General features: G+C 42.8%; 1 protein-coding gene across 1 annotated transcript in view; it reads right to left on the reverse strand.

Annotated features, from left to right (window-relative positions):
- ARHGEF33 (Rho guanine nucleotide exchange factor 33) overlaps nt 1-12,332 on the reverse strand; it is a 371,211-nt gene extending 358,879 nt beyond the window's left edge. The window contains exons 1-3 of the mRNA XM_086925777.1: nt 12,326-12,332; nt 11,839-11,888; nt 7,126-7,290 (exon numbers count right to left, since the gene is read on the reverse strand). Of these exons, the coding sequence (XP_086781903.1) occupies nt 7,126-7,290; nt 11,839-11,888; nt 12,326-12,332 (222 nt within the window). The remainder of the gene's footprint in view (nt 1-7,125; nt 7,291-11,838; nt 11,889-12,325) is intronic.
- Between the last annotated feature and the right edge of the window lie 15,224 nt (nt 12,333-27,556).

The following is a 27,556-nucleotide window of genomic DNA, read 5'->3' on the forward strand; positions in this document are numbered from 1 at the left end:
ATCCAACCAAGCCAGAAGGCTGACAACTATTTTATTGTTAGAAAGCACCTTGTGACCGGTCGCATTACCATTTCTAAACTGCTTCAGTCATAAATGTAGCTTCTCACTTGCACTCAAAACATGTTGTCCATTTCTACTTGTAGAAAAACAATAGGAAGATTGACATCCAAGAGAAATTTCCTTTGTGATTGGTATAGTGTATAATAATTCATTAATACCATTTCGTCGTTTATGGTGTCAGTTCGCTTTTCTATTAGAATAATGATTGCATTACATTTTAAATTGGCAGATGGCTGATCACTACTGCTGTTCGTTTCGAAATTGGATGACTGATATTTCAATATCAGATGAAAATTGGTTAAATCATGAAAGTACATTGTCCCATACCTTTTATTGTAACGCTGCTACTCCTTTTTGGAATAAAGTTTGAAGTGCCATTAATAATTTACTCTCTCTTTCAGATTTTGTATATTCTATTCTTATTTATAAGTCCCAGGCATCAGTCGCTGGGCTCCAGTGGTGTCACAGAATGGCGTGTTTGACACTATGCAGGACACGGAAATCAAATAAACAGTCCCCCTAGAGTGCCAGACTGGGTTTGCATAGCCCGCCATGGTGCAGGAAAATCTTCCAATACAGGCAACAAAGGGGGCACTAACAGGGCCCCCTGACGCTCCTGGGGATGCATGCAGGGGGGCACCCCCTGGTTTTGCACCCCCAGTTCCTGCACGGTGTGTCATGTATGTCACACCATGCAGGAAGGTGCAGTCGGCGCTCTGAGAATGGCGGGCTGCATGTCAGGCTCTTTAATGAGCCTGACGGTTCACTGATAGAATATCAATGTGAAAAATATTGATGTGAAAAATATCGGAAAAATATAGACTACAAAAATATAGACTCCCATACCTACACTGGTAAGTACAAAAGTATTGAATCAAAAATATAGATGTAAATAAATTTCGATTTAAATATATACATATAAAATAATACATATTAAATATATTAAATATTAATATTCATTTTAACAAAATAAATTACAATAAATATAAATGTTTACAAAAAATTACAAATAAACTTAAAAAAATAAACACATAAACATAATAATTTATACATATACATTTAATTTAAAATAATTAATAAACTAGTATCTTTCATTTATTTTAAAACTTTAAAATTTTATAAAAGTGATATATGCATCAATAATTTAAAATATAAAAAAAATATTCTAGAATAAATTAAATCATTAAAATATGAAAAAGTATTGAAACCAAGATTGCCCAATACAATCAGTGCAACAGTAGGAAAAGTGTTGGATAGCAAAATAATAAAATTTACTATTCCAAATCTAGTGAGTGCAACAGTAGGGAAAGTTTTGGATAGCGTAGGGGTAAAAGGTGCTATTCCCACTCCAAACAGTGCAACAGTAGGGAAAGTGTTGGATAGCGGAGGGGTAAAAATTAATATTCCCAGTCCAGTGAGAGCAATAGTAGGGAAAGTGTTGGATAGTGGAGGGGTAAAAATGACTATTCCCACTCCAGATAGTGCAACAGTAGAAAAAGTGTTGGATAGCAGAGGGGGAAATATTACTATTCTGACTCCAGTGAGTGCAACTTGAGGGAAAGTGTTGTATATCGGATAGGTAAAATTCACTATTCCCACTCCAGTGAGTGCAACAATAGGGAAAATGTTGGATAGCAGAGGGGTAAAACAAATTATTCCCACTCTAGTGAGTGTAACCATAAGGAAAGTGTTGGATAGCGGCGGGGTAAAAATTACTATTCCCATTCCAGAGAGTGCATCAGTAGAGAAAGTGTTGGATAGCAGAGAGGTAAACATTACTATTCCAGCTCCAGTGAGTGCAACAGTAGGGAAAGTGCTGGATAGCAAAGGGGTAAAAATTACTATTCCCACTCCAGTGAATGTAACAGTAGGGAAAGTGTTGGATATCGGAGAGAAAAAGATACTATTCACACTCAAACACTTAGAAAAAAATATATATATTAAAAAATGTATAATCAAAATGTTAAATATACAAATAAAAATATTAAACATTTAAAAAGAACACATATTATAATACCTATTTTTTGGTATGTGGAATTGGTCAAGACCATTAATGCCATGGCTAGCGCCCAGGGTCTAGAGGACGATCTGTGGCAAATTACTGTTCTCCACGAGAAATTCTTCGAAACTATAAGGGCCCATTTTTTTAAGGTAGCATCCAAGTCAGCAAGTAAAAAAAAACACCTGCCAAAAGTGGGATGGTATAACAAAGCTTGCAGAGTGGCGAGAACATCCCTTGGGGCGGCATTAAAGAACAGAGACCCTAATGCGGTTAGACTTGCCAGACAGTTTTATAAGGAAACCATCTTTTTGGCAAAAAATTATGGGACGAACAACATTGGCAGGCCCTTATGTCAGCCAGTACCTCCAAGGATTCCAAACTTTTTTGGAATATTGTTAAGTGGGGTAAAGGAGGTCGCTCTGAACACCCAGTTAATTATGTAACGCAGAAAAGTTGGGTAGAGCACTTTGGCCCACAATATGTTTGCACCCGTGAAGACAGGCTTAGGGACCCAATAAATAATACCCTTAGTCTAGAACCACCTTTCTCTATTGGTGATGTCCAATTGGCATTGAAAGCAGTTTCAAGGGGAAAAGCACCGGGTCCCGATGGGGTTCCAGTGGATGTTTTTCTCCAAAATGAAATGCCCTGAGATCGTTATATCTTGAGGCTGGCCAACGCTGTGGCCCAGGGAGCTCCTGTACCAGGGTCTTGGCAGGGAGCTGTTATAATCTCCATATATAAGAAGGGTGAATTATAGGCCTATTAGCCTACTTGATACAATACAAAAGGTGATTGGGAAAATGATTCTAGAAAAAATTTCATACTGGGTGGAAGAAGAAAATATCCTGTCCACATTTCCGACGAGTACCACCGATCAGATTTTCCGTTTTATTTTGTTACATTGGAAAACAGTATTATTGGGAAAGGTAGCATTTATGTTGCTTTTATCGACTTGCGAGCAGCCTTCGACTTAGTACCATGGAAAAAGTTGTGGAGTGTATTGAATAGTTTAGGAATGCCATCAGATATCCTTACACTCCTGAATTTCCTGTGGAGCCTGGGGTCCGCCAAGGCTGCTCCATGGCCCCCACGCTCTTTTCATTATATATTAATGGGATAGTTGGGCGCATGTTGTCTGAATCTGTAGATGCCCCCACTCTGGCCGGACTGAAAACTCCGATTTTGTTATTTGCTGATGACACCCTTATTGTGTCAAAAACTCCTAGTGGCCTACAGCGAGCGCTGAATATATTTCAGGACTTTTGCAGTGACTATGATTTGGAGGTAAACGTGGCAAAAACCAAACTTATGGTGTTTAACCCAAACAAAAGTTTTAAAGGGAATTTTTATATGAACGGGTTAAAACCGGAAATGGTCCCAGATTTTATGTACCTGGGCATACATGTGGCCGAGGATATTAAGTGGGGGAAACATCTTGATATGGCGGCCTTGAAACTCCGCCGAAATGCAGGAGCAGTACTTGTTGAGCACAAGAAATCCATGACCAAGCCAATCCAGCCAGCTCTTCAAGTGTACGAGGCAAAAGCCCTAAGCTCCGCACTATATGGTGCCGAGATATGGGGTTATGACAATCTGTTACCCCTAACACGTGTTGAGAATACATTTTTGTGTAATCTTACTAATCTACCCAAAAGTACACCTATGAAACCACTTCGGTATGATCTAGGCATGAAAGCCTTGGTAGATATGGCTAGATTGCGCCCATTATTATGTTGGCGACGGCTATAGATAACCCCCGAACCTGTCCTTTATGCCCAGGGTTTTTTGGATGTAATCAAAAATGACCACTTTCATAAGATATCCTGGTTAAAGCATCTTTCCAAAAATCTAGTGGAAATGGGCATGAAGGGGTTGTGGGAGAACCCAGAAGTAGCCCTTTTTCCCTCGAAGGCAACACTAAAAGAAAAATACTGGGAAATGATTGTGTATAGAGACTGGAATACTGCTGTTCCCTCCTCAATGGAGGGACGTTTTCTTGAGTGCAAAGTTGTGCCTAAATTAGAGCCATATTGGGATGGTATCACAAAGCCAGGAGATAGAAAGCTCTACTTCCAGCTTAGAGCAGGGTCCCTTCCAATAAGATCGTTAACAGGAAGATAGGCCTCTGCCAGTTCCAACCTGTGCCCGGTCTGTAAGACTGATGAAGAGTCTCTCGCCCATCTTCTCTTTGTGTGTAAAGCTTATACCATCCCGAGACGAGTCTGGTTAAAACCAGTTTGTAGACTCCTAGGCACAAGGGATAGTACGATGGCATTAAGGTTAATTTGCACCAGTATATTACCTGTGATTTCATATGCAGTTGCAAAATATCTCGGATGGGTCTGGGCGATTAGAAAAAAATCTCTTCCGTGATTAAACCAATCCCATGTAGTATTGTAATGATTTTAGAATTGTTAAAAATGAATTGAACCAGTGCCTTGTGTATATAACTGAGTCCATACTGTTTTTACAAAGACATGATCTTAGAGATTGTTTTAAAAGTGAAATAGCATTAATCTTTTTTAAGTGGTTTCCTTTTAAGTATATGTGCCAGCCAGTCAAGGTTAATTTAACTAGACTGATACTATCAAATGGAATGTTTTAATGTCTATGCTTTTATGAGTGTTTTTAAATCTCGAATGAAGCAATTTTGAACTTGATAATACCCATTACATATATCAAAAATCTACAAATATTATATAAAATAAAATAATAAATACATGTACATAAAACTATTCTTTTAAACTAAAAAATATTTACAAACAAAAAAATGAATTAAAACATAAATGTATTAATTTTATTTCCTACCCTATAACACCATACCAATAACAAAACACCTCAAAATTTTTAATTGATTGTATTTACATAATTAACATAATAAATAATGGATTAAAACATATTCTTAATTAAAAAAATCTAATAAACATTAATTGACTACACACACTTTAACACTATAATATCCACAACACACAACTAAATTATTACTAATAACAACTAATAGTTAAATAATTAAAATGTATTTAATACCCACCCTTCAGCCCTTTTAAAGTAAAACAACATACAAAAAAATGTACAACTACCCCAAATAAATATCAAATATTTAACACTAATTAGCAACTATATATAATTAAATACAATTTACCTCCAACCCTTTACTCCTATAAACACATACCTAAAATTAATTACACAATTACCATAATTAATTACCAATTAATGTATTACAATTAATTAACAACCAATTATTAATTCATCAATCAAAAATGAATTAATTCCCACCCTTCCTACCCTTTATACCTATAAAAACCACAACAAACACCTAAAATTAGTTACACAATTACCAAAATTAATACAAATTAATTAATTAAAATTAACAACTGATTCTTAATTCATACATTAAAAAATAAATTACTGCCCACCCTTTACACCTATAAACACCACAACACACACCCAACATTAATTAAAAAATTACCAATATTAATAAGCAATAATTAATTACAAACAATTAGCAAACAATTATTAAATCATCAATTAAAAATAAATTATTTCCCACCCTTTACACCTATAAACACCAATTAATTAATTAAAATTAACAACCAATTATTAATTAATAAAGTAAAAATAAAGTACTTCCCACCCGTTACACCTATGAACACCACAACACACACCTACAATTAATTAACTTAATTACAAAATTACCATAATTATTTACAAATGAATAAATTAAAATAATAAACAACCAATTATTAATGTATTAATAATAAATTACACATTTAACATTATAACATCTCAATTAAACAAATCTGAATAAATAAAAATTTATAAATACATTTAATATAATTAAATTACTTCCCCACCCTATTCCCCTATAAACCCACATCCCACCACGGAAGTAAAAGCTCAAAAATTAAATGAAAAAAAATTCATAACTACTAAAAATGTAACACATATATTAAAAATACAAACACTTCTTATATAAAAAACATACATCACATACATATAAAATATATACTCAAATACATAACACTAATCAAAAACTATATTTTAACAATTATATTTTTGCAAACGATAATAAACACTTTGCTATTTTTAAAATCAATATTACTTACCTTAAGTCGATATTCTTGACCACAATATTCTTGCTGTCGATATTTCTGACCCACGATATCAATGACTCGATATTTGTGCAACTCGATATTTTGTACTCGATATTCTGTCTCTGCACCAAGACTGACAAACCACCGCCTTAGACCACCACAGCACTGCCCGCCAAACCAGGAGTTATCTCTTAATCTGGCGGGAGGCAGCACCACAGCTTTGGTGGTCCTACTGCACCCAGTGCATTGGATCTCCCGCTGTAGGACTAACATAGTCGTAATTAGGCCCTCAATCTCCCCCGTGGCCCAAAAACATTAATGCGAGCTTGTGAAATGTAACTGGTTCTCATGTAGAGGGCTCCAATAACTTCAGATCGAGCCGAGTTTGCGCTACATAAAAGTGCTAAAACAATGAAGAAATAGTACTCTGTCAAAGCTCAAGCAGCACAAAGACACTCATTTAGATAAATCAATCTGTACTTGGTCCATGCGCCACAGAAAGAAAAATAAGTGTTTCAGGAAGTGACGACTCGCAATGGCTGCCGGATCAGAAGGCAGCAAAGAAGATTAATAATGGTGACAACAAATGGTAACTGGTGGGGGCGGAAAACCAATTTCTATAGTTTTTCTTAGATACGATGGGTTGCCTTGCAACTGGACATGCAATCAGAATGCATCTTCCCCCTAAACACACTTCAGCAGCAGAGGAGCACCATAATTGTTGCTTTTACCTACATATTGCGTATTCTGTAATAGATTTAAGTGGGACCTCTTTAGTCGTCCTTTAAGAAATGGAGATGCAGACTATTCAAATCACAAATAAATATAGCACTTTGTAGATAATGATAACGACAGGTCAGTTTTTGAAGTTTCATGGTCGTGAGGTGGAGGGATGTTTACAATACAAAACATTTGCGCCCTTAATCAATCTTACCAGAATGGTGCAAGTTTACATCGTGTTAATACCTTTAAGTAATTGAGCGAGTTTTTGACCTCCATCACTTTCTCTTCCATGGCACACCGGCAGCTCTTGACCTTTTCCTCCAACGCATACTCTCCATGTTGGATCCTGGATAGCTCCTGCATTGCTTCAGTGAAGCCTGATTTCAGCTCAGAGGCCAGAGCCTGCAGCTAAAAGAAACATGCGCAGAACAGGAGTCAATTCAATATTGGACGTTAACTGAGGCATGGGTCACCAACACGTTTCTGTAAGTACTAAATTAAACCAAAACTTTACCATATGAACGTACTAGCTCAACAGCCCTATAGCTTACACAGAGAAACATCATGCTTATACCTAGAATGGTATTTGTCTGGTTGTAAAGTGGAGAGCAACTTGTGAACTATTTTCATGCAGTGTGATTGGTCAAACTGATTACTAAATACCCTCTGATACGCAAAATATAATGTAGAATGGACACAGTACACACCAAGACACACCTATGGCTAACATAAGAGTTTGTGTTAATTGCCACATCAAAACGTGTTCCAACATGGTATGTACAAACACTTAATACGCTATCAGACACGAGTACTTGAACTTAGTTATTTTTGTGCCTCATGGGAACAGTCCAGCCCGAACTGCCAAGCCATGTCTTCCCTGGCCCGGAAACAAGCTTCCCGTCCATCACCACCCCCTTTTGTACCGCTTTTGGCCGCCATAAGTGTGGCAGGGTATGCTCAGACGTGAGTCCCTTGCTCACTTTTCCACTGGATTCAAGCAAGCCGGGCTGAAGACGGCTGGAATTCCAGAAACCGGTCCTCGGAAGCTTGTTTCCGGTCCAGGGAAGACATGGCTTGGCAGTTTGGGCTGGACTGTTCCCATGAGGCACAGGGTCGGACTGATTTGCATATAGCCATGTCTAAACTGGGGTGGCAGAGTGGGCTAAAGAACGGTGATGGATTAAACCCAGATCTTTTGACTGGGGGTGAGTGTTTGATTGATTCAGATGCTCCGTCCATCAGCACCCCCTTTTGTACCGCTTTTGGCCGCCATAAGTGTGGCAGGGTATGCTCAGACGTGAGTCCCTTGCTCACTTTGCCACTGGATTCAAGCAAGCCGGGCTGAAGACGGCTGGAATGCCAGAAACCGGTCCTCAGAAGCTTGTTTCCGGTTCAGGAAAGACATGACTTGGCAGTTCGGGCTGGACTGTTCCCATGAGGCACAGGGTCAGACTGATTTGCATATAGCCATGTCTAAACTGGGGTGGCAGAGTGGGCTAAAGAACGGTGATGGATTAAACCCAGATCTTTTGACTGGGTGTGAGTGTTTGATTGATTCAGATGCTCCGTCCATCACCACCCCCTTTTGTACCGCTTTTGGCCACCATAAGTGTGGCAGGGTATGCTCAGATGTGAGTCCCTTGCTCACTTTGCCACTGGATTCAAGCAAGTCGGGCTGAAGACAGCAGGAATGCCAGAAACCGGTCCTCGGAAGCTTGTTTCCGGTCCAGGGAAGACATGGCTTGGCAGGTCGGGCTGGACTGTTCCCATGAGGCACATGGTCAGACTGATTTGCATATAGCCATGTCTAAACTGGGGTGGCAGAGTGGGCTAAAGAACGGTGATGGATTAAACCCAGATCTTTTGACTGGGTGTGAGTGTTTGATTGATTCAGATGCTCCGTCCATCACCACCCCCTTTTGTACCGCTTTTGGCTGCCATAAGTGTGGCAGGGTATGCTCAGACGTGAGTCCCTTGCTCACTTTGCCACTGGATTCAAGCAAGCCGGGCTGAAGATGGCTGGAATGCCAGAAACCGGTCCTCGGAAGCTTGTTTCCGGTCCAGGGAAGACATGGCTTGGCAGTTCGGGCTGGACTGTTCCCGTGAGGCACAGGGTCAGACTGATTTGTATGTAGCCATGTCTAAACTGGGGTGGCAGAGTGGGCTAAAGAACGGTGATGGATTAAACCCAGATCTTTTGACTGGGTGTGAGTGTTTGATTGATTTAGATGCTCCATCCATCACCACCCCCTATTGTACCGCTTTTGGCCGCCATAAGTGTGGCAGGGTAAGCTCAGACGTGAGTCCCTTGCTCACTTTGCCACTGGATTCAAGCAAGCCGGGCTGAAGACGGCTGGAATGCCAGAAACCGGTCCTCGGAAGCTTGTTTCCGGTCCATGGAAGACATGGCTTGGCAGTTCGGACTGGACTGTTCCCATGAGGCACAGGGTCAGACTGATTTGCATATAGCCATGTCTAAACTGGGGTGGCCGAGTGGGCTAAAGAACGGTGATGGATTAAACCTAGATCTTTTGACTGGGTGTGAGTGTTTGATTGATTCAGATGCTCCGTCCATCACCACCCCGTTTAGTACCGCTTTTGGCCGCCATAAGTGTGGCAGGGTATGTGCAGACGTGAGTCCCTTGCTCACTTTGCCACTGGATTCAAGCAAGCCGGGCTGAAGATGTCTGGAATGCCAGAAACCGGTCCTCGGAAGCTTGTTTCCGGTCCAGGGAAGACATGGCTTGGCAGTTCGGGCTGGACTGTTCCCATGAGGCACAGGGTCAGACTGATTTGCATATAGCCATGTCTAAACTGGGGTGGCAGAGTGGGCTAAAGAACGGTGATGGATTAAACCCAGATCTTTTGACTGGGTGTGAGTGTTGGATTGATTCAGATGCTCCGTCCATCACCACCCCCTTTTGTACCGCTTTTGGCCGCCATAAGTGTGGCAGGGTATGCTCAGACGTGAGTCCCTTGCTCACTTTGCCACTGGATTCAAGCAAGCCGGGCTGAAGATGGCTGGAATACCAGAAACCGGTCCTCGGAAGCTTGTTTCCGGTCCAGGGAAGACATGGCTTGGCAGTTGGGGCTGGACTGTTCCCATGAGGCACAGGGTCAGACTGATTTGCATATAGCCATGTCTAAACTGGGGTGGCAGAGTGGGCTCAAGAACGGTGATGGATTAAACCCAGATCTTTTGACTGGGTGTGAGTGTTTGATTGATTCAGATGCTCCGTCCATCACCACCCCCTTTTGTACCGTGTCCTAGCTTTGAACAACCAGATTTAGTATCTGGTGCAGATGATAGTGCTTCTAATTGAATCCATACACAACATATTCAGTGTCAGTTATAATCTAAGATCCAGACATTAATGTCATCCTAATCAAACAGCATATTGACACAAACAAGGCGCATTTATGATTAGTTTGAGCACTGTAACAGAAAATCTCGTTCTGTAATTTCCAAAACAAATAATAATGGACATATTTGACAAACTTCACAATACCGCAGTAAAGCACACTTTTGCACAGTTTGCACAATGGTGTTACAAGGCACATATGTTTCCGCTATATTGTAATAGTTTATTTCCGTTGCGATAGTGCACTTAAAATATGTATGGTTACTGTTTCTTCTTGTTAAAACGTAAAGTGTTGGTTAATTTTTTCCTGAATTACTTTTATGTCCGCTATTTTGTAATGTGTATTTATTTCTTTCCTGTTTTGTTTCAAGTTGTATCCCGTAATTTGACTGTAAGGTTTGCAAATTGAAAATATAGATAAGAAGGGAAAGATACTCTGCCTCTCACATGCCCCCAGTTGTAAAAGGAAGTGAACCAAGAATAGTTATTGACACATAGGTTGAAATCCTGTAAAATGACAAAAGCCTTTTACCACTTCAGTCACAGTATTACAGCTCGGAATTGGTAAAATAGCAACGAAGCGAACCTGAAATGAACAAAAGGAACCCCTGACACTTGTTATGCTCTCATTAGAGTATTTTGCAGCACACATAGAAACAGCAAATCACCTTCCAAGAATATGTGCAAGAAGGTGTCCCAATTTTAGTGTAATACCTCACTCCCACATTTTATTGTAAATATCCCCCCATGTTTCATACAGAGTTGGTATCCAGAGTATATCTCACTATCCCAAATCAAATAATGTGAAAGCTCTTTTTATAGTTCTCTCAGTTTATAGTGCCTTTTCCAAAACTCCCTCTTACCACATTCCTCCCCTTGTCTATTTTGTAAGAAATGCTTGTCTATTGGTTTTCATAATACTTTGTAAATCACTTTTTCTCTGCAAGGGCTATTCTTCTTCTGTTCCATACCATGTTTATTATTCTAATGCCCTTTGGAGCATTGTTATTTAAGACATTGTGTCAACTCTACACTATAGAGCACAGGTGTGATACCACCAAACGGTACTTATTAGTTAACCCTAGGTTGTGATATGAAGATTTAGAGAAGTGTATTGAATGTGAAAGGGTGTTGGTGCCACGCTAACTTCTCTGATAACAATACAGGACATAGTGGGATAAATGTTCAAGTCCCAAATTATTTCACAATTATTATGTGGGGGTCAGTAACCGTCGGGCAAACAGGAGAGTCAAAAAAGCAATGAAACTAGAATAAATCTTGAGAACCTAGATGGTGGGTAGTGTCAGTGTTGGCTTAGAACATACACGTTGAGCATTGCAAGCTGTATTGCTATGGAAGAGTGTTATCAGGATCTATTAGTGGAGAACCTATGTACCACAATTTGCTTTATCAGTAGTGAGTTTAGATCCAACCAAGAGGCTGTTTGGATATCAAATAGAATCCCTAGGCAGGTGCAAGCATCCCAAAGCCCTGTTTCACTCTCCTCACAAACCCACTACATTATTTACAGAAATGGTGAATTGGATATTATAATCCCTAAAAAAACATATTTATTTCATCAAGGATTCTTTACCTGATAAATCTGTGAGGGCAGGTTGATCACTGGCACATGTTCACTCTCCCCTGTAGGAACAAAATACTCAGTCAAATAAAATGATATATTTTTATTTATATATGTGTGTATGCTGGGTCATATCTTAGGGGCTTGAGTGACTCAAGAGTAGTTAAAACATCACTCTACCACATGCTAATACTGTCCTTGGAAACACAGGAGCCAGGTACTACTGTGAGCTCGTTGAAATGCTAAGCACCTTTGTTTTAGACTTTGATTTTTCGAGGGTCGACAGAAGAGACAGTTAAGGCTTACTCTTGGAGGGTGGTATGGAGAAAACCCTCTAGCTCAAGCACCACATGGATCACCCACACTAAAGGTAATGTCCGAGCATTGTTAGTCTTTTGTAAAAAGATATGACTTTTATTATTTTTAAAGTAATATCCTTAGCAAGTTAATTGGGTTTTATGGCATCAACATTTCTCTTCTGAATGTGTGTCTACAGTACTCTGCATCTGGTCTGTGGCTCAATGTTATTCTTGCTGGCCAATGGATGAAATCAAGGGGCTACTCCCTACAAGCAGCCAAGCCCAGCATCAGTTTGTAAGGATACTTTGGGACTGATTCACTTGTGCAAAGGCATGTCATATGCTTTCATAGGAGTCTTACAGGGAGAACATCTAGCTCTCGAGCTACCAGTCACAGTCAAAATGTGAGGCACAGTATGGGTCTGGTGAAAGCAACATGCAGAAGCGGGTATGGGTACATAAGCTTCCTGATCAGAACAAGTTACATGGGGGAACGAGAGGAGAAATCTCCAGGGGCAGTGACTCACCTAAGACTCAGGTGTAGAAGTGCAGCAATGCAGGGGGCGGTACATGAGTTCACACAGTCACCGGGCAGAGTTGTAAAAGTGTGTCAAATTCAGGGTGCAGTCAAACTGGTGTTACATGCTCACTAGTCACAGGAGTGTGCCAAAGGCAGGAGCATACTCACAAGAGTTTATCGCCAGAGCAATATCACTTTTGATGATGTTGCTGTGGCGATAACCCCTTTGCCTTATTTACAAGGCAGAGTTAAGCCACTTAACGTGGCTTAACACCACCTTGTGAAGTAGGCACCCTTTCGCGCAGTACTTAGCATAAAAGGGGCAGGCAATGGGTGTTGTGGTGGGCATTCTGCCTCAACACCCATTGCTTTTTGATTCTGCCCCTATTTACAAGGGTGGCATAAATAGGAGGCAATGCCAACATTAAGACAGGAAAAACCTGGTCTTAACATGGCGAATAGCAGAGAATTCCTTAATTTCTCCTTGTTTTTCAGTTTCTGGGTGTGCTACATTGTAAAGCACACATAGGAACTGAACATCGTCAAGAATGATTGTTCATGTGCATGAAGGTGCCCCTTCCTGCACATAAACAACCATTTAAAAAATTACAATTTGCACCTTCTATATGTGCTGGACAGTGCAGCACAAATAGAAGTTACAATTCACCATTCTGGGTTTATGTGCAGGAAGGGATACCTTCCTGCACATAAACAATCATTCCCCTCAATGCTGACACCCTTGCTCCATGGTGCAAGGGTATGTGCGTTGGCACTAGGCAGCTAGATTTAGCGTCAGCGCTAGGGGAAACGCAGGGGTGTAAGGCATTCTTGTGAATACCGCACATTCTTGCGTTTTCAGAATGGTGGAATGTGGCGTTAGCAATGTTTGCTTAATGCCATGCTTCACAATTCCCTTGTGAATATGCCTCTAGTATTAACAGGGGGAAATTAGGAGAAACAATTAATTTCTCCTCATTTTTGCTGTTTCTGTGTGTGCTGCACAATGCAAATTGCCATGAATGAAGGTGTCCCTTCCTGAACATAAACAATCATTAAAAAATGATGATTTGCAACTTCTATGTGTGCTGCACAATGCAGCACACATAGGAGTTACAAATCCCCATTAGTGATTGTTTCTGTGCAGGAAGGAGCACCTTCCTGCACATAAACAATCATTCCCTCAATGCAGGCACCCTTGCACTATGGTGCAATGGTATCTGAATTGACACTAGGTGGCTGAATTTAACGCCAGTGCTAGGGAAAATGCAGGGGTGCGACGTATCATTATAAATTCGGCGCATCCCTGCATTTTCAGAATGTTGGAGCGTAGCGATAGCAATTTTGGCTTAATGCCGCACTCTGCCATTTTCTCATAAATATGCCCTGTGGCGTGCAAACACACTGGGCCTGATTCACAAAGGTAAACTTAGATGTTTGGTCTAAACTTAAACCACACATCTAAGTTTATGATTTTGTCAGTTCAAAAAGGGCATTTATGAGTACTATTTTCATGTTCGCACTCAGTTACACAAAAAGGAACCTCACATGATGATTAGCAATTGTAGAAGTGTGTTAAACACAGCGCACACGCATGCAGGCCTCACACCATCGTTCATTATAGAACAAGTTTGTAGATGCAAGCATGGAAATAATGCAGTAGCAGAAGGTGCAGGGATGCTTGCCTCACCTGTCATCAGTTGCTATGGAAACATATTAGCAGATAAAGAGTGCTGTCGTGCTGGCCTCAAATGACCATTGGATGGCAACAAAGTTCTTATGTGGCAGAATCAGATTAAAGGGCGCTGCATTTCAGACCTCTCACAGAGAACACACGTTGGACTGGGCAGCAATTTCATGGTCCTGGTTTGGCAGCCACTTCTTACCTGCTTATGGAAGGTTGCTGAACTGTAAACATGAGCTCTGGCAGAATAAGGCATTTCTTCTACATGAAGGGCAGTCCACTTCCACGATCATTTAGAAGCAGAGTTCCTTTCTCACACCTGGGAATGATGTCTTACCCCAAAAGGTAGGTAGCCAAGATTTAAGTCTTTCGTTCTCACTATCTTATACATACAGGTTTGTAGAGCTGCTTGAAAAAGGTGAACTCTATACATTCTGCAAAGGTCATCTTTTCTGCAGCCAAGGGAAGCTGTCCCAAATTAAATTTTCAATGTGCCAAATCTCGAACACAATATATTACAGGAAAAACTGTCCTCCTTGGTTTGTGCATTTCCTGTTGTGTAGCATTTTAGAATCCAAGCGTAATTTACCGATTCATGCCCTTATATAGGTATAATTCACATTGCCCTTATATAGGCATAGAAATAATGCCCTTGTTTAGACATAACCCATCCAGTCCAAATACAGGCATGGCTACTTCCACTAGTTCCAAAAAGCCACAACGATTTCTTGGAAAACTCGGCTTCAGCAGTCAGGGACATCCCCTTGCTTGAATATTGATTTGTCCTAAAAATCATGGAGTTTTCAAAGAACTACCATTCCCTTGGGGTTCTTTGATACCGTTATTATGTCCGACTTTACGTCAAACTAGGCACCTTCAAGGTATAAATATGCCTACACTTGCCCTAGCAAACACACGGTGGTTCAGAGCAGCTCGACTATCTACTTGCCCGACGCAGCTCGCTACAGCAAGTGCCGAAGGAAGCCGACCCTCCAGCTGACGCACAGACAGAGAGGCTGCCTTTCTCCCGCTGAGAATCCAGCTCCAGTGTTTCCAAGCTCTCCTCGTGGGGTGTTGGGAAATCGAGTCCCGACATAGATACAAGAACTCCTTCATTCTAAAACCAAGGTACGGAGCTGATTAGACCCTAAGAGAAATCTTGGTTGGATTCTTGGCTAAGAAAAACTAAACCGATGCTACACCTCACCTACTTCTTCCCTCATACTAGACTTAGGTTAGGTACATTGGGGTAGGAGTATTTTATAAGCACCAGTTGAGTACTTTTTAGCCTTTGTTATTTATGTATGTATTTATCTATGGTCTAGGAACCATATAATGCTTTTACAGTATTATTTTATAATACTCTTCTTAACATACGCATTATAGCAACCAGTATTACGATTGTAGCAGTTCACTTTACTTGCATGAGAAAGAAGGCTGTTCAATAAATCCTTTTATTGAAAACGCCCGTCTATCTATTTATCTGCACCTCTGATGAAACGAAGCATGCACGATTGACTGAGTAAAATATCTATCTATTGTTTCCATGACTCTGAAGATCTTCATTCTTGGGGAAACAAAGTTGTCATGTTTATGTGGTTGTCAGAAACGAATCCCTTCTTGCTTATTCGAGAAAGTTTCTAGTGACCTCTGAGCTAGCTGGCACTCACAATTAAGTCTAATATATTCGAAAGAGACCTAGTCGACCTAAGTCCTACGTCAAATCTATAGGATATATTATTCCAATGCACAGAACCTATTGGGAATATAGGAAAGACACTACATTCCATTCAGACAACGTTTCTCCAGAAGCAAAAAGCACAGGAAGTCAGGGTGGGACAGGCAGCTCTTTTGGTCCTTCCTTTGTGTAGGCATTGTAGATGCTATTTTACAGGCTGATCTTCTGCATCTGGTTCAACCAGGTCCGGTGAACAACAGATGGTTTCTCCTTCCTTCAAGATGAGTGGTCAAACCACACCATTGCACTAGTCTTTAGATAACATTACAGAGGAAGGATGGAATGAGAGTAGCAGCCCACAATGGGGCAGCAGACACTGACAGCCACTAACAATGTGGGAGATCTTACAACCTCAGAGTATTCATGCAGATAAAGGGGACCCTAACATGGCTACAACACCTCAAATGTACCCCAGCACTCTCATGTGCACTATGCATTCATTCAGACAAATGAGGGGGCAAGGCTATGACACTCTACATTGATTTTCCAGCAGGGACAGTTAGTAGTCTCCACACTGAGGTACAGTTAGAAAAAGCTAGCGCCCTAACACCACAATCCCCTGCCGCCAAAAATCAGTACAGTGAGTTTTTAAAGAAATGCTCATTAACATTGGATCTTCAATACTTCAAGCATGGTTTTATGATGGAACCCCGCATGCAGTCCCCATGCATACCTTTACACCGCACTCATCACCTCAACTGCGATGTTTCTACGCATTTCTTTACTACACAAGCTACTACAAGGAGTTGCCTTGGGGGGCGCTAGACTTTGGAATAGTATAATTAAATTACTATTCCAACTCCAGTCATTGTATCAGTAGGGAAGGTGTTGGACCTAAAATCCAACTATCCAACACAAGTCCACAAATGCGTCCCCTAAAGCAAGCCGTTGAAACTACCTGCGTGGTAAAGGAATGCGTGATAACTCCGCAGTTGGTGTAGTGACTGTGGATTAAAGGCACATCTTGGAATTGACTGCGGTGTAAAGGATGTTTTCCTTCACGTACTAGACATTGTAGCCCCTCATCACTGATAACAAGCTTGATACCCTCATCACCTAAGAAAAGCTTGATACCCTCTTCATCACAGAAACATAGTTCACCACCACATTTTCCAATTCCGAAACATCCTTCTTCTAACAGGCTTTATCCATCATGTAGACTGTACACATAAAAATGGAGGAGGCCTTGCTGTCATCCTGCTTTAGCACTCTAGGCAATCAAGTGACACTTAACTTAATGGACCACCTGATATGTCACTTCCCACCATCTGCAACTTAGACCATACCTTCCATCTCATATAATAGACAAGATCCCACCAGGCAGAAACACAGGCTTTATTGATTCTCAGATCTCCTCACCACCTCCTGCATACTACACACCCACACCCCCCTTTTGGGTGACTTCAACCTCCCAGCCACACAAGCTAACAAAAACTAAGAGATACATGCATGCACTCCTCAACCTGATTGAGAGAATCAATGTGGTACAGCACATCACACAACCAACACACATCCTTGATCTAGCCTTCTGAATATCACCAACATTTAGTGAAAACCCCCCATATCCTTACCAAGACTGATCACCTCACCATGCCTATCTCCCTGGTTAGTGCTTGTAGGAAAGTAGGATCTGCTTTTATGGTTACCTCCACGTTTTACCTGGTGCTATGCTGTTTCTAATTAGTCTGACTGGGATCCTGCTAAGCAGGACCCCAGTCTATGTCCTTTCTCCCCTAAATTGGTTATGGTAAGTACTTAGGTACATCCCAGATTGGATACTGGTGTACGCTTATAAGTCATTAGTATATGGTACTGAGGTACCCAGGGCATAGGTACACCAGGTATCCCCCATGGGCTGAAGCATGTATTATGCCACCCATGGGAGATCACTCAAACTGCAACTACAGGCCTGCCATTGTAGCCTGTGTAAGCTGGTGCTAGCGCCACTTACGACAGATATAGGTTATATATAAGTTCACTGCACTTAAAACCTATAAGTCACCGCTAAAGCAGGTCTTTTAATCTTGAAGGCAGGGTGCTTGGTTCTATTTGTTATGGGCCCCTACATGAACAGAACACCCCTACAACCTTCGGAGTCCATTCTCCTGGGTTGTAAGTGCATCAGTCATTATGATACACAGAGTGGCCAAGCGTCATTATGCAATGACCAGCTCTAAACTGGCTGTAACGAACTCTTTCATGTTTAGTATAAAACATGTTGTAATAATACCCCCACACCATAAACGGTGTGAGAGGTATGATTCCATGCACTGTAAATCTCCTCCAGGAGGCCCTCAGTGCTTCCCGTACTAGTCTTCTAGAACTGGACAGCACAACATGGCTGCTGCCAAACAGAGACACAATTCTGCCCTCCTGCTGCTGACCCAAGCTCGAGCAGGAAAAGGTAGAACAATAGGTATCCTGTCACAGGGAGGTGTGACCACCTACCAGACAGGGTTTAGTGTATTGGGGCTGGGTGGGAGCGATTGCCAGCGCCACTCACTGATTGAGGGGCACATTTGGTGCCCTCCTTGCATAGTCCAGTTCAAACCAGCTTAGGGAGCCGTTGGCTTCTGCTCTGGCGCAAAAGTGGACAAAAGACATGGGAGTATCCTCCCGACTGTCCGATATCTCCCCTGGGAGGGTACCTTGAATCATCCCAATCCTTTCCTTAGGGTACTTGAGGGCTTACCTGTAGGTGGGTCCCTAGATTCGTTGTGGGACTAGATTCATTTCAAGACACCACATCTTCGACTGTCTGGGCACTCTGGACTTCGCTGGACCTTGCTCTGGGCAATGAGACGGCAACTGGGAAGACTCCTGCTGCTCCTGGACTCGATGTCATACAAGTCTGCTGCAATGCCTGTGCCTGTTCTCTATACAGGAACGTTCCAAGGCCTGTGGGCAGCCAAGAAACCTGAAGGAATCTCCCTTGAAATGAAGGAGTTACTTCCCTGCATCTGCAGGCACTGTAACAAAGCTGACTGGTCTGCTGATCCTGGACTCCTACATACTCCGAAAGGCTCAGCAACACAGGTGGTGGTTCTTCACATCCACTGAGGCCTGCCCTGTCCTCTCATCAAGTGTGAGGCCAGTATCCCTCTTCAGAGCAGCAGGAACTGAACCCCTGTGCCCTCTGTCGACTTGCTGTTGCACAGGCTTGTTGGCTTCCTTCCTCTAAGATCTTTGGGCTCCACATAGCTCCAATCTCAAGCATCTCCTATGGCCAAAATCTTTGTCCTCACCACATCTCTTGCAACGTAGGTCTCTATCTTGGTGAGCTGCTCGGTGGTCCTCTTGCGACTCCAGTGCCTCCGGCCCGTGGCTCCTCTTGAGGGTCTTCTTTGAATTCAGCATGCTCTCCCGATTGCTCGGGGCCTGCTCCAACTCCTCTGCTTGTGGTGTGCCACCTGGACCTTGCTGGTCCCGACACTGCTCCGTTATTACTTTCCATGTTGGTTGCAGTTGCCACGGCTTGTTGGTGCTCTCGATAGACACCAACCCATCAACTCTCGGCATCTGACGTAGCACAGCTCGTGAATGGCTCCTGGTCTTCCACAGCATCGCCTGGTCCGCACAGCTGCAGCTCCAAAGTCACCATCCGCTCTCCTGCAACACCCGACATTGGTGGGCATTCGTCTTCCGTGCCTCCTGGTCACTCCTGAGTGGCATAGACTCTGTCCCCTCTGCTTGCAGTTACATCACATCGTGAATCTAAAGGACACTTTCACCTTCCCCAGCAGCAGCATCGTATTAAAGTCCTGTGTTGAGTTCAACAGCGGTTTCTGACGCCAAAAACACATATGCACCCAGCTTCCCTGGTATAGGTATTCTGATTCCTAGGGTATCCACGGGTGGAGTGGCTCTCCAACCTTTTCTCTTCCACAGGGTATCTTCAGCATCCACTGGGAAGGGTCCTTCTTCTTTAAAATTGCAACTGTGACATGCCCATTGTCTTGTACTGAGCTCACAGCTGTGTTCCCACTCTGCAAACGGCCTCCGTGCGGTTCCTGGATACTTACCTCGGGTGGTTCCTTGGGTCCTCTGCACTTCTACATCTTCTGGGTATAGTCTTGGCTTGAGTCATGGTCGGCATACCACTATTTTTGTACATGGTTTGGACTCCCCTGGCGACCACTGTGTATTTGTGCTAATTACCTATTTCTATTGCAAAGCATTGTGTGCATTGTGTATATCTCCGGGAAGGAGATATTTGTATCATTTAGTGAGTGTCTCATAATAAATAAATATTTTTATAACTACACTGTTTGGTCCTTTTTCAAATAATCTGCACCAATAGGATTATAATATGGCAAAACAAGCTGCTTTACACTCCTTCTGGACTAAGCCTTAAGTCTGCTTTCCACAGCTACGACTTAGAGAGCTTTCTACGGTTGTCTCAGGCCACTGAAATCACCATAAGGGTTGCAGGGTGCCCATTTACATCAGTGTGCACCATATACTAAGCCAGCTTCTCACAGTGCCTTACCAAAAACTGAGGCCAATACCAAAAATTAGAGCAGACCTTGAGATCCTTTAAGCACTTCTCCATCAACAACCAAAATCTACTGCCCTGCCAGCTCCATGTCCGGTGTCAACCCCTTCTAAACACCTTGAACATTTTATTGGAAAAGTAAGTGAACATTCAGAACACATAAGTGCAAGTCAAAACCTTCACCACCCTCATTCTCTAAAGACCCTACTAGTAATATAAGCTCCATCCACAGACCGAAAAGAAACTTGAAGAAAAGCAGAACTCTCAAAGCCCTCATGATACTGAAGTGCCTCTGCGCACCAAACAGACAGCTCATCACATCAACCACAGCAAAGTACTATACCCACACCATCAATGAAGCCATCAACAGAATCAGAATGACCTTTAAGACAGGCAAGCACTGCATCAACCACCTGCCTGACCCTTCTATCCAACACTCCCCAGACAATTGCAATGCCGTCAACCTCTTCTTAAGTGAAAAAGTACACAACTGAAAGCACATCCACAAAGACAAGCCTACTTTTCCTTTAACACCCACTCTTCTCAGTAAAACACACAATGGTCATCCTTTAAAGACTTATCTCTCACAGATCTCACCAACATACTGTACTCTCTTTAAGCCTCTTCCTATTAAGATGATACACACCCACTCGCCAGCTTCGATCCGCCAGCCTCGCCCTCGCCACCGTCCCACGAATTCGCAGATCCACCTACGGAGGAAGATCCTTCTCCTACCTGGTGGCCAAGACGTGAAACTCCCTTCCCACCTACCTACGGCTGATCCAGGATCATCTCTCCTTCAGGAAACAACTCAAGACCTGGCTGTTCGAGCATTAGCGACTCCCCTCCCCCCAGCGCCTTGAGACCCTGGCGGGTGAGTAGCGCGCTCTACAAATTTGCTGATTGATTGATTGATGATGGCTAACTCTGGTCCTTCATCAAAGCTCTCTCAAGGAAAGCCCTTTCACCATTAGTAATGATTTTCAACTCCTCCCTCACTGAAGACACCATCACCGAAGCTCTCAAAAAAGGCCAGACCCCCCAACACCTAAAGAAACCTCCATTAGACCCTGATGACCTTACAGCTAGTGGGTCATCATTCACCTACCCTTCATCAAAAAGATAATTAAAAAAAAGTCTAAACTCAACTCCAGGATCACATAAGTGATTACTATCTCCTGCACAACAACCAATTGGGCTTGAGATCATGCTGCAGCATGCTACCTTACACATGTAAAGTATGCCTTCTTGACCTTTGTACAAAGATGATCCCAGGCTCCTGGTATTGCTGGAACTCCAGCTGCCTTCGAAAGAGGCTACCATCCCACTCTTATCAACATCCTGGAGGTGTGAATGGAATTCACTGGCAATGATTCCACGTCCTTTTAAAATCAACACCAGTTCTTTCTCATGAGCACCTCCAGATTCTCAAAAGTTCCTATCACCGGTCAGGCCCCCAGGGTGCCATACTGTTCTGTCAACTTCAGCTTCTACATGGAACCCCTTTGGGCTCTACTCACAAATATCACCAATATGAAAGTCGTAATATCGTCATTAGGGAAATCCACCGGGCGATCCCTCTTGGCTGCAGGCGCTTTCATCATATCGCGCTTTACACGCACCTCTGCCGAGTCGGCTTTCTCCGCTTTCTCTCTCATTTTCTCGGGTTTCTTCCCTTTTTGTATCAGGGGAATTATCTTCTTTATGGCTCCAGGCCCTCGGTGCTGAGATCCTGAACTTAACTCATTACCAGCTCTCTTCTCGCTACCCTGGGCACCTTTTCCGCCCATTTCTTGTGCGCTTACTGTAGCGTCCTGCTGGGTCTTTGCCTTCTCTTTGTCTTTGTCTTTCTCTACTTTAGACAATCGTGTAGACATCTCTGTCAGCTGAACACGAAGCACTGCTTTCCACTTCAATGTCCTTTGAAAAAATCGGCTGAGTTGTTCTTTTAGACCTGAAACGTTAGGGTGAAATTTATACCGTCCTCTCTGCAGCCAGCTACTCAGATCCATAGAGTCATAGAGGAGTAGATACGTCCTTATTCACCATCTGGGTATTTTCAGGGAGAGAGGTCTTGGAGCGACTTCTCACCACAGCCTCACAGCGGCCATCTTGCCCCCCTCACAGCGGCCATCTTGCCCCCCACCAATATGAAAGTCAATGCCTTAAACAGCACCTTCCAGACCTGGATGCCCAGCGCCTACCTGAATCTCAACTCCTCCATGACAGAATTTCTGTTATTTGCTAAGAACAAAAAGCAAGAAATAGTAAAAACGTGGCTCAATGGCATGAACCTTGACCACTTTGAACCCTAACCTTCAGTGAATGGTATATCACTTGGATTCATCCTGAACACAAACTCCACCCTCTAAGAAAACACTGCCAAAAAAAAAAAAAAGACGGTTTATGACCAGCACTTTCTCTTAAAGAAAGTTGAATTGCTTAATCCAGGAAGAGACTTCAGACCTGATGTTCACGGTCTCTGTTTAAAGGTAAAACCCGCTCCATAGCCTCCTGGTGTTCACATTGGCCCGCAGCACGCCACCTCCAGGGCCTGAGAAAAACATGATCACATCACTCCCATCCAGAAGGAACTCTACAGGCTCTTCTTGCTGGTCCACACCATCTTCAAACCCAGCTGCATCATTTACAATACCAGCTCGACCAGACCCCCCCAGCTTATCATGCAGACAAACTCCCTATCTCTGGAAGCTCTAGGTATACTTGCACCCAGTACCCCATAAGACTCTGGACTAAGAAGTGTTGAAAAGAAAAAAAAAGCATGTGGCTTATGTTTGGAGAAGGACCCTTTGATTTCCACTGAAGGTGGGGTCCAAACTAAAATGTTATAGAAAAAATAGGCCCTCAGTCAGCTATTGATTGCAAATTACCTAAATGCCAAGCACACTTGTGTGCTGCTAAACACTAGGGGGCATATTATCAAGCAGGGCATTAAAATTATCGCTGTTTTAGCGGCAGAAAACTGCAGCTAAAGCGGCGATAATGGGCTTGATAATATGCCCTGGAGAATTCCAATAGCAGCCCATGTTCACACCAGAACATGGGTTTCTATTGGAATTCACAACATTTTTAAAGCCCTGCTTGATAATATGTCCCAAGGTTCTTGGTGAAGCATTGTTAAGATTTCTCCAAGTTTGTAGATAATTAAGGACTAGACCTGATGCTCCTTACAGAAACATGGCTGGATGAGGTGTCTGACCCCAACCTGAATGTAGTGGTCCATTAAGGCTTTAAGGTCCATAGATTGGATAGGGTGGAAAAAGCAAGGGGCTAGCAATTATTTTTCGAAACACAAGCAAAGCCACTTTTACTTCAATTGCTCTCCTTCAAGGGGAAGCATTAATGTTCAACTTCAAAATTGATATTCAAACCACCTTTAATGGCATTCAAATCTATCGCCCGCCTGAGCCCTAGGCACAATTTTGATCCAGGATAACAAACTCTTTTGAAATCCTGTACGGACTATCAACATTTTCCGGTGTAAGGAGATTTCAATTTTCATTTAGATCTTGCTGATAACCATTGCCATATGGCCGATATGGTCATTGTCGACATCGCTAAGTTAACATGAGCTCTGCTGCCATGATGCTGCTTTTGTGCACTTTACTGTATGACTTTATTTTGCGGGACTATGTTTATACCTTTCACATGAGAACCGTCTGCTTTGTGCGTTCTCGGTCTGTTCCTTGAGTTTAGTCTGAACACAGTGAGCAAGGTCGATAAACAATGCCCTTTGTTATTCTGTTCTGGTAAGTCCCTAGCAACTAGACAAAACATGCTAACACAGCTGCGGCTGCTGGGAAACTCGTGCTTTGATATTATGGGGCTGCATGTTGGTTTAACAAACACTTGGATAGGGATCTTTCCGGGGAGAAGAGCCATGTGGTTCCTATGATGTAGATATACCATCTAGGCACTAAGGTATGGGGTCTGCTAACAAAGCCCAGAGATTTTCTAATATATAATATACTTCTTCTTATGAAGGGGAGGGTGGTTAGGCCTTATAGTCCTTTGTAAACTGCTGTTATAAGTTGACCTCGCCCTTTATAACACATATGGACTTGCTACAATGCTAACTGTTTAAGGTTTTGCTGCTGGTAGTGGCTTGTATACTGCATTATAGAGCATGATAGTTAAAATCAATATTTTAAACTATACCAGTGACTCTGTCAATTCTTATTGTGGACAAGTACGAGCAAGTGAGCATAAGGGTACGTCATGTTACCGCGATTCCTGAGAGTCAGGAGTGTTGTGTTCTGGGGTGTCATTTGCATCTTTGTGAGTGTTTAGGAGAGCGAGTGAGACGCTATAGCTAGTTGGTCCTGGGATTATGGGTACTGAGGCGGTAGGAAGGCTTAGATCCTATACACAGAGGTCCCGTATTCCTGCGCATAGTTCTGTGTATGTGCAGAATCCCTGCAATACCATGACATGGATAACCTGGTCAACTGCTGTAACAGCTTTGGACTTATACAAATAGTTAATGAGCCCACCCATAATGCCAACCACATTCTCAATGGGATTTTCACTAATAATTTGAGTCTAAAATTTGTTATAACGCTACCACTGCAGTGGACGGAACAAAAGGTAATCTTTTTTAAGATAGCAATTCCTGTGCTAGTCCTGCGGTCGAGTCATAAATGTGTTTTTAAATTTTCCGCCCATGATCAAGGTGAATAAACCTGAGTTAGAGAAAGCATTGAGTATTACTAGACCATCATCTGTTTCTAACATTGGCCTTGCCACTTCTAACTTCATGCATTAGATTGATATTACAGTGACCCAGCTTGTTCCAGAGAAAGGGATAAACAATCACAGGGAACACCCCTCAGCACCTTGGTTGGTACACACCTGAATTGAGGGCTCTCAAGCAGATATGTAGGGCTTTTGAACGAAAATGGAGTAGGGAATACGATCCAGAAGAGAAAGTAAAATATACAGTTGTCTGCAAGGAATACAAAATCTTGTACTCTCAGTTAAAACTCAATATTTCTAAGATAAAATAAATGCCACTGAAAACTTTGTATCTGAGTCATTGAAAACAATTACCTTTCCTTCTAACCTGGATCAGGGCATTACTAGTGGCCTGGATCAAGCCTTTTGTAACAAACTGGCTGACTTCTTTCAAAGCAAAATAAATAGTGTGTACAATGATTTCCAGCTACTCGATATCCCAAAATCTATCTCAACCCATACCAGATAAATCGATATTGCGAGGTGGTCTGTGCAACTTTTTCCCTCTTACAGAGGACAAATTTACTAATCTGATTGTAACCACCAAATTTGGGTCACTGTCTGGCCATTGTCCACCTTCTGTCCTTCATCTGGCCCCTGATTTGAACTCAGTGCATCTGACAAAACTATTGAATTGTATTCCAGAGGCAAGTCATTATCTGATTGCCTGGAAGGAGGCTTCACTTCTCCCCATTTAACAATAAAACTATATTATATCCGATGGTTATGAAGAACTATAATCTCATCTCCCATCTGCCTTGCCTGCTAAAATCTTGGAAAAGACATTGAACTAAAGTGTTACAGCTTTTTTCGACTCAAATATGACATTAAACCCCTCGCAACATGGCTTCAGAACTAAACTTTCTACTGAGCCGGCCCTTGTGGGTGCTACAGAGGAGATCGCGAGGCAGGTTGAGGAGGGTGGGTGTGTTGCTCTGATTCTTCTGAACCTCTCAGTTAAGTTTGATATGGTGAACCATGGGGTTGAAGTCAATGGGCTTAAGAGGGTTAGGTTTAGAGGCGCGGTTCTCTCACTTCTCAGTTCCTTCCTAGCTAATAGAGTTCAAACAGTGGAGAAGGGCAGCTTTAAATCCAACTCCTTCTCTCTTCCTTGTGAGGCAATGGGTCCTCCCCGTCCCCCAAGCTATTCAACATTTAGTCGGCCTCTCTGATATATCTTATGCTGAAGATTCTCAAATTATTGTATCTATGTCCACAGAGGATGGCGCAGCTGCCTATAACCTTAATCAATGCTTAACCCAGATCCCTATTTGAATGTGGGATAATGTTTAAAAACTAACCACCGATAGAACAGGGCTGATTTTGATTGGGAAGAACTTTCTGGATTGCTGCAAGCTGACTGACTTGTGAACTGGGGCACACGTAAGGAGGAGAAACACGCTCCCTGATTTCATTGCGCTGCTTCACAGCGCCTGCCAGTCACCTCTTGCGTTTCCCGCTTCACAGGAAACGCTCGCTGTTGGGGGCTTTGTGGTCGAGTGGGAGGCCAAAACTACATCGCCTAGAAGTCACCTGGTGCAGGAGGCACCTCTCCGCCACGCCCTCCACAGCTGATAGAAATTCAGCTACAGCACCGCACATCACGGGAGCACTTTCTGGATTGCTGCAAGCTGACTGACTTGTGAACTGGGGCACACGTAAGGAGGAGAAAAACGCTCCCTGATTTCATTGCGCTGCTTCACAGCGCCTGCCAGTCACCTCTTGCGTTTCCCGATTTGCGGGAAACGCTCGCCGTTGGGGGCTTTGTGGCCGAGTGGGAGGCCAAAACTGCATTGCCCAGAAGTCACCTGGTGCAGGAGGCACCTCCCCCCCCACGCCCTCCACAGCTGATAGAAATTCTGCTACAGCACCGCACATCACAGGAGCACTTTCTGGATTGCTGCAAGCTGACTGACTTGTGAACTGGGGCACACGTAAGGAGGAGAAACAGGCTCCCTGATTTCATTGCGCTGCTTCATAGCGCCTGCCAGTCACCTCTTGTGTTTCTGGATTTGCGGGAAACGCTCGCCGTTGGGGGCTTTGTGGCCGAGTGGGAGGCCAAATCTGCATCGCCCAGAAGTCACCTGGGGGAGGAGGCACCTCCCTGCCACGCCCTCCACAGCTGATAGAAATTCAGCTACAGCACCGCGCATCACGGGAGCACTTTCTGGATTGCTGCAAGCTGACTGATTTGTGAACTGGGGCACACGTAAGGAGAAGAAACACGCTCCCTGATTTCATC

Source organism: Lissotriton vulgaris, chromosome 6, assembly GCF_964263255.1.
Source record: "Lissotriton vulgaris chromosome 6, aLisVul1.2, whole genome shotgun sequence".
In the NCBI taxonomy this organism is placed as follows: Eukaryota; Metazoa; Chordata; class Amphibia; order Caudata; family Salamandridae; genus Lissotriton; species Lissotriton vulgaris.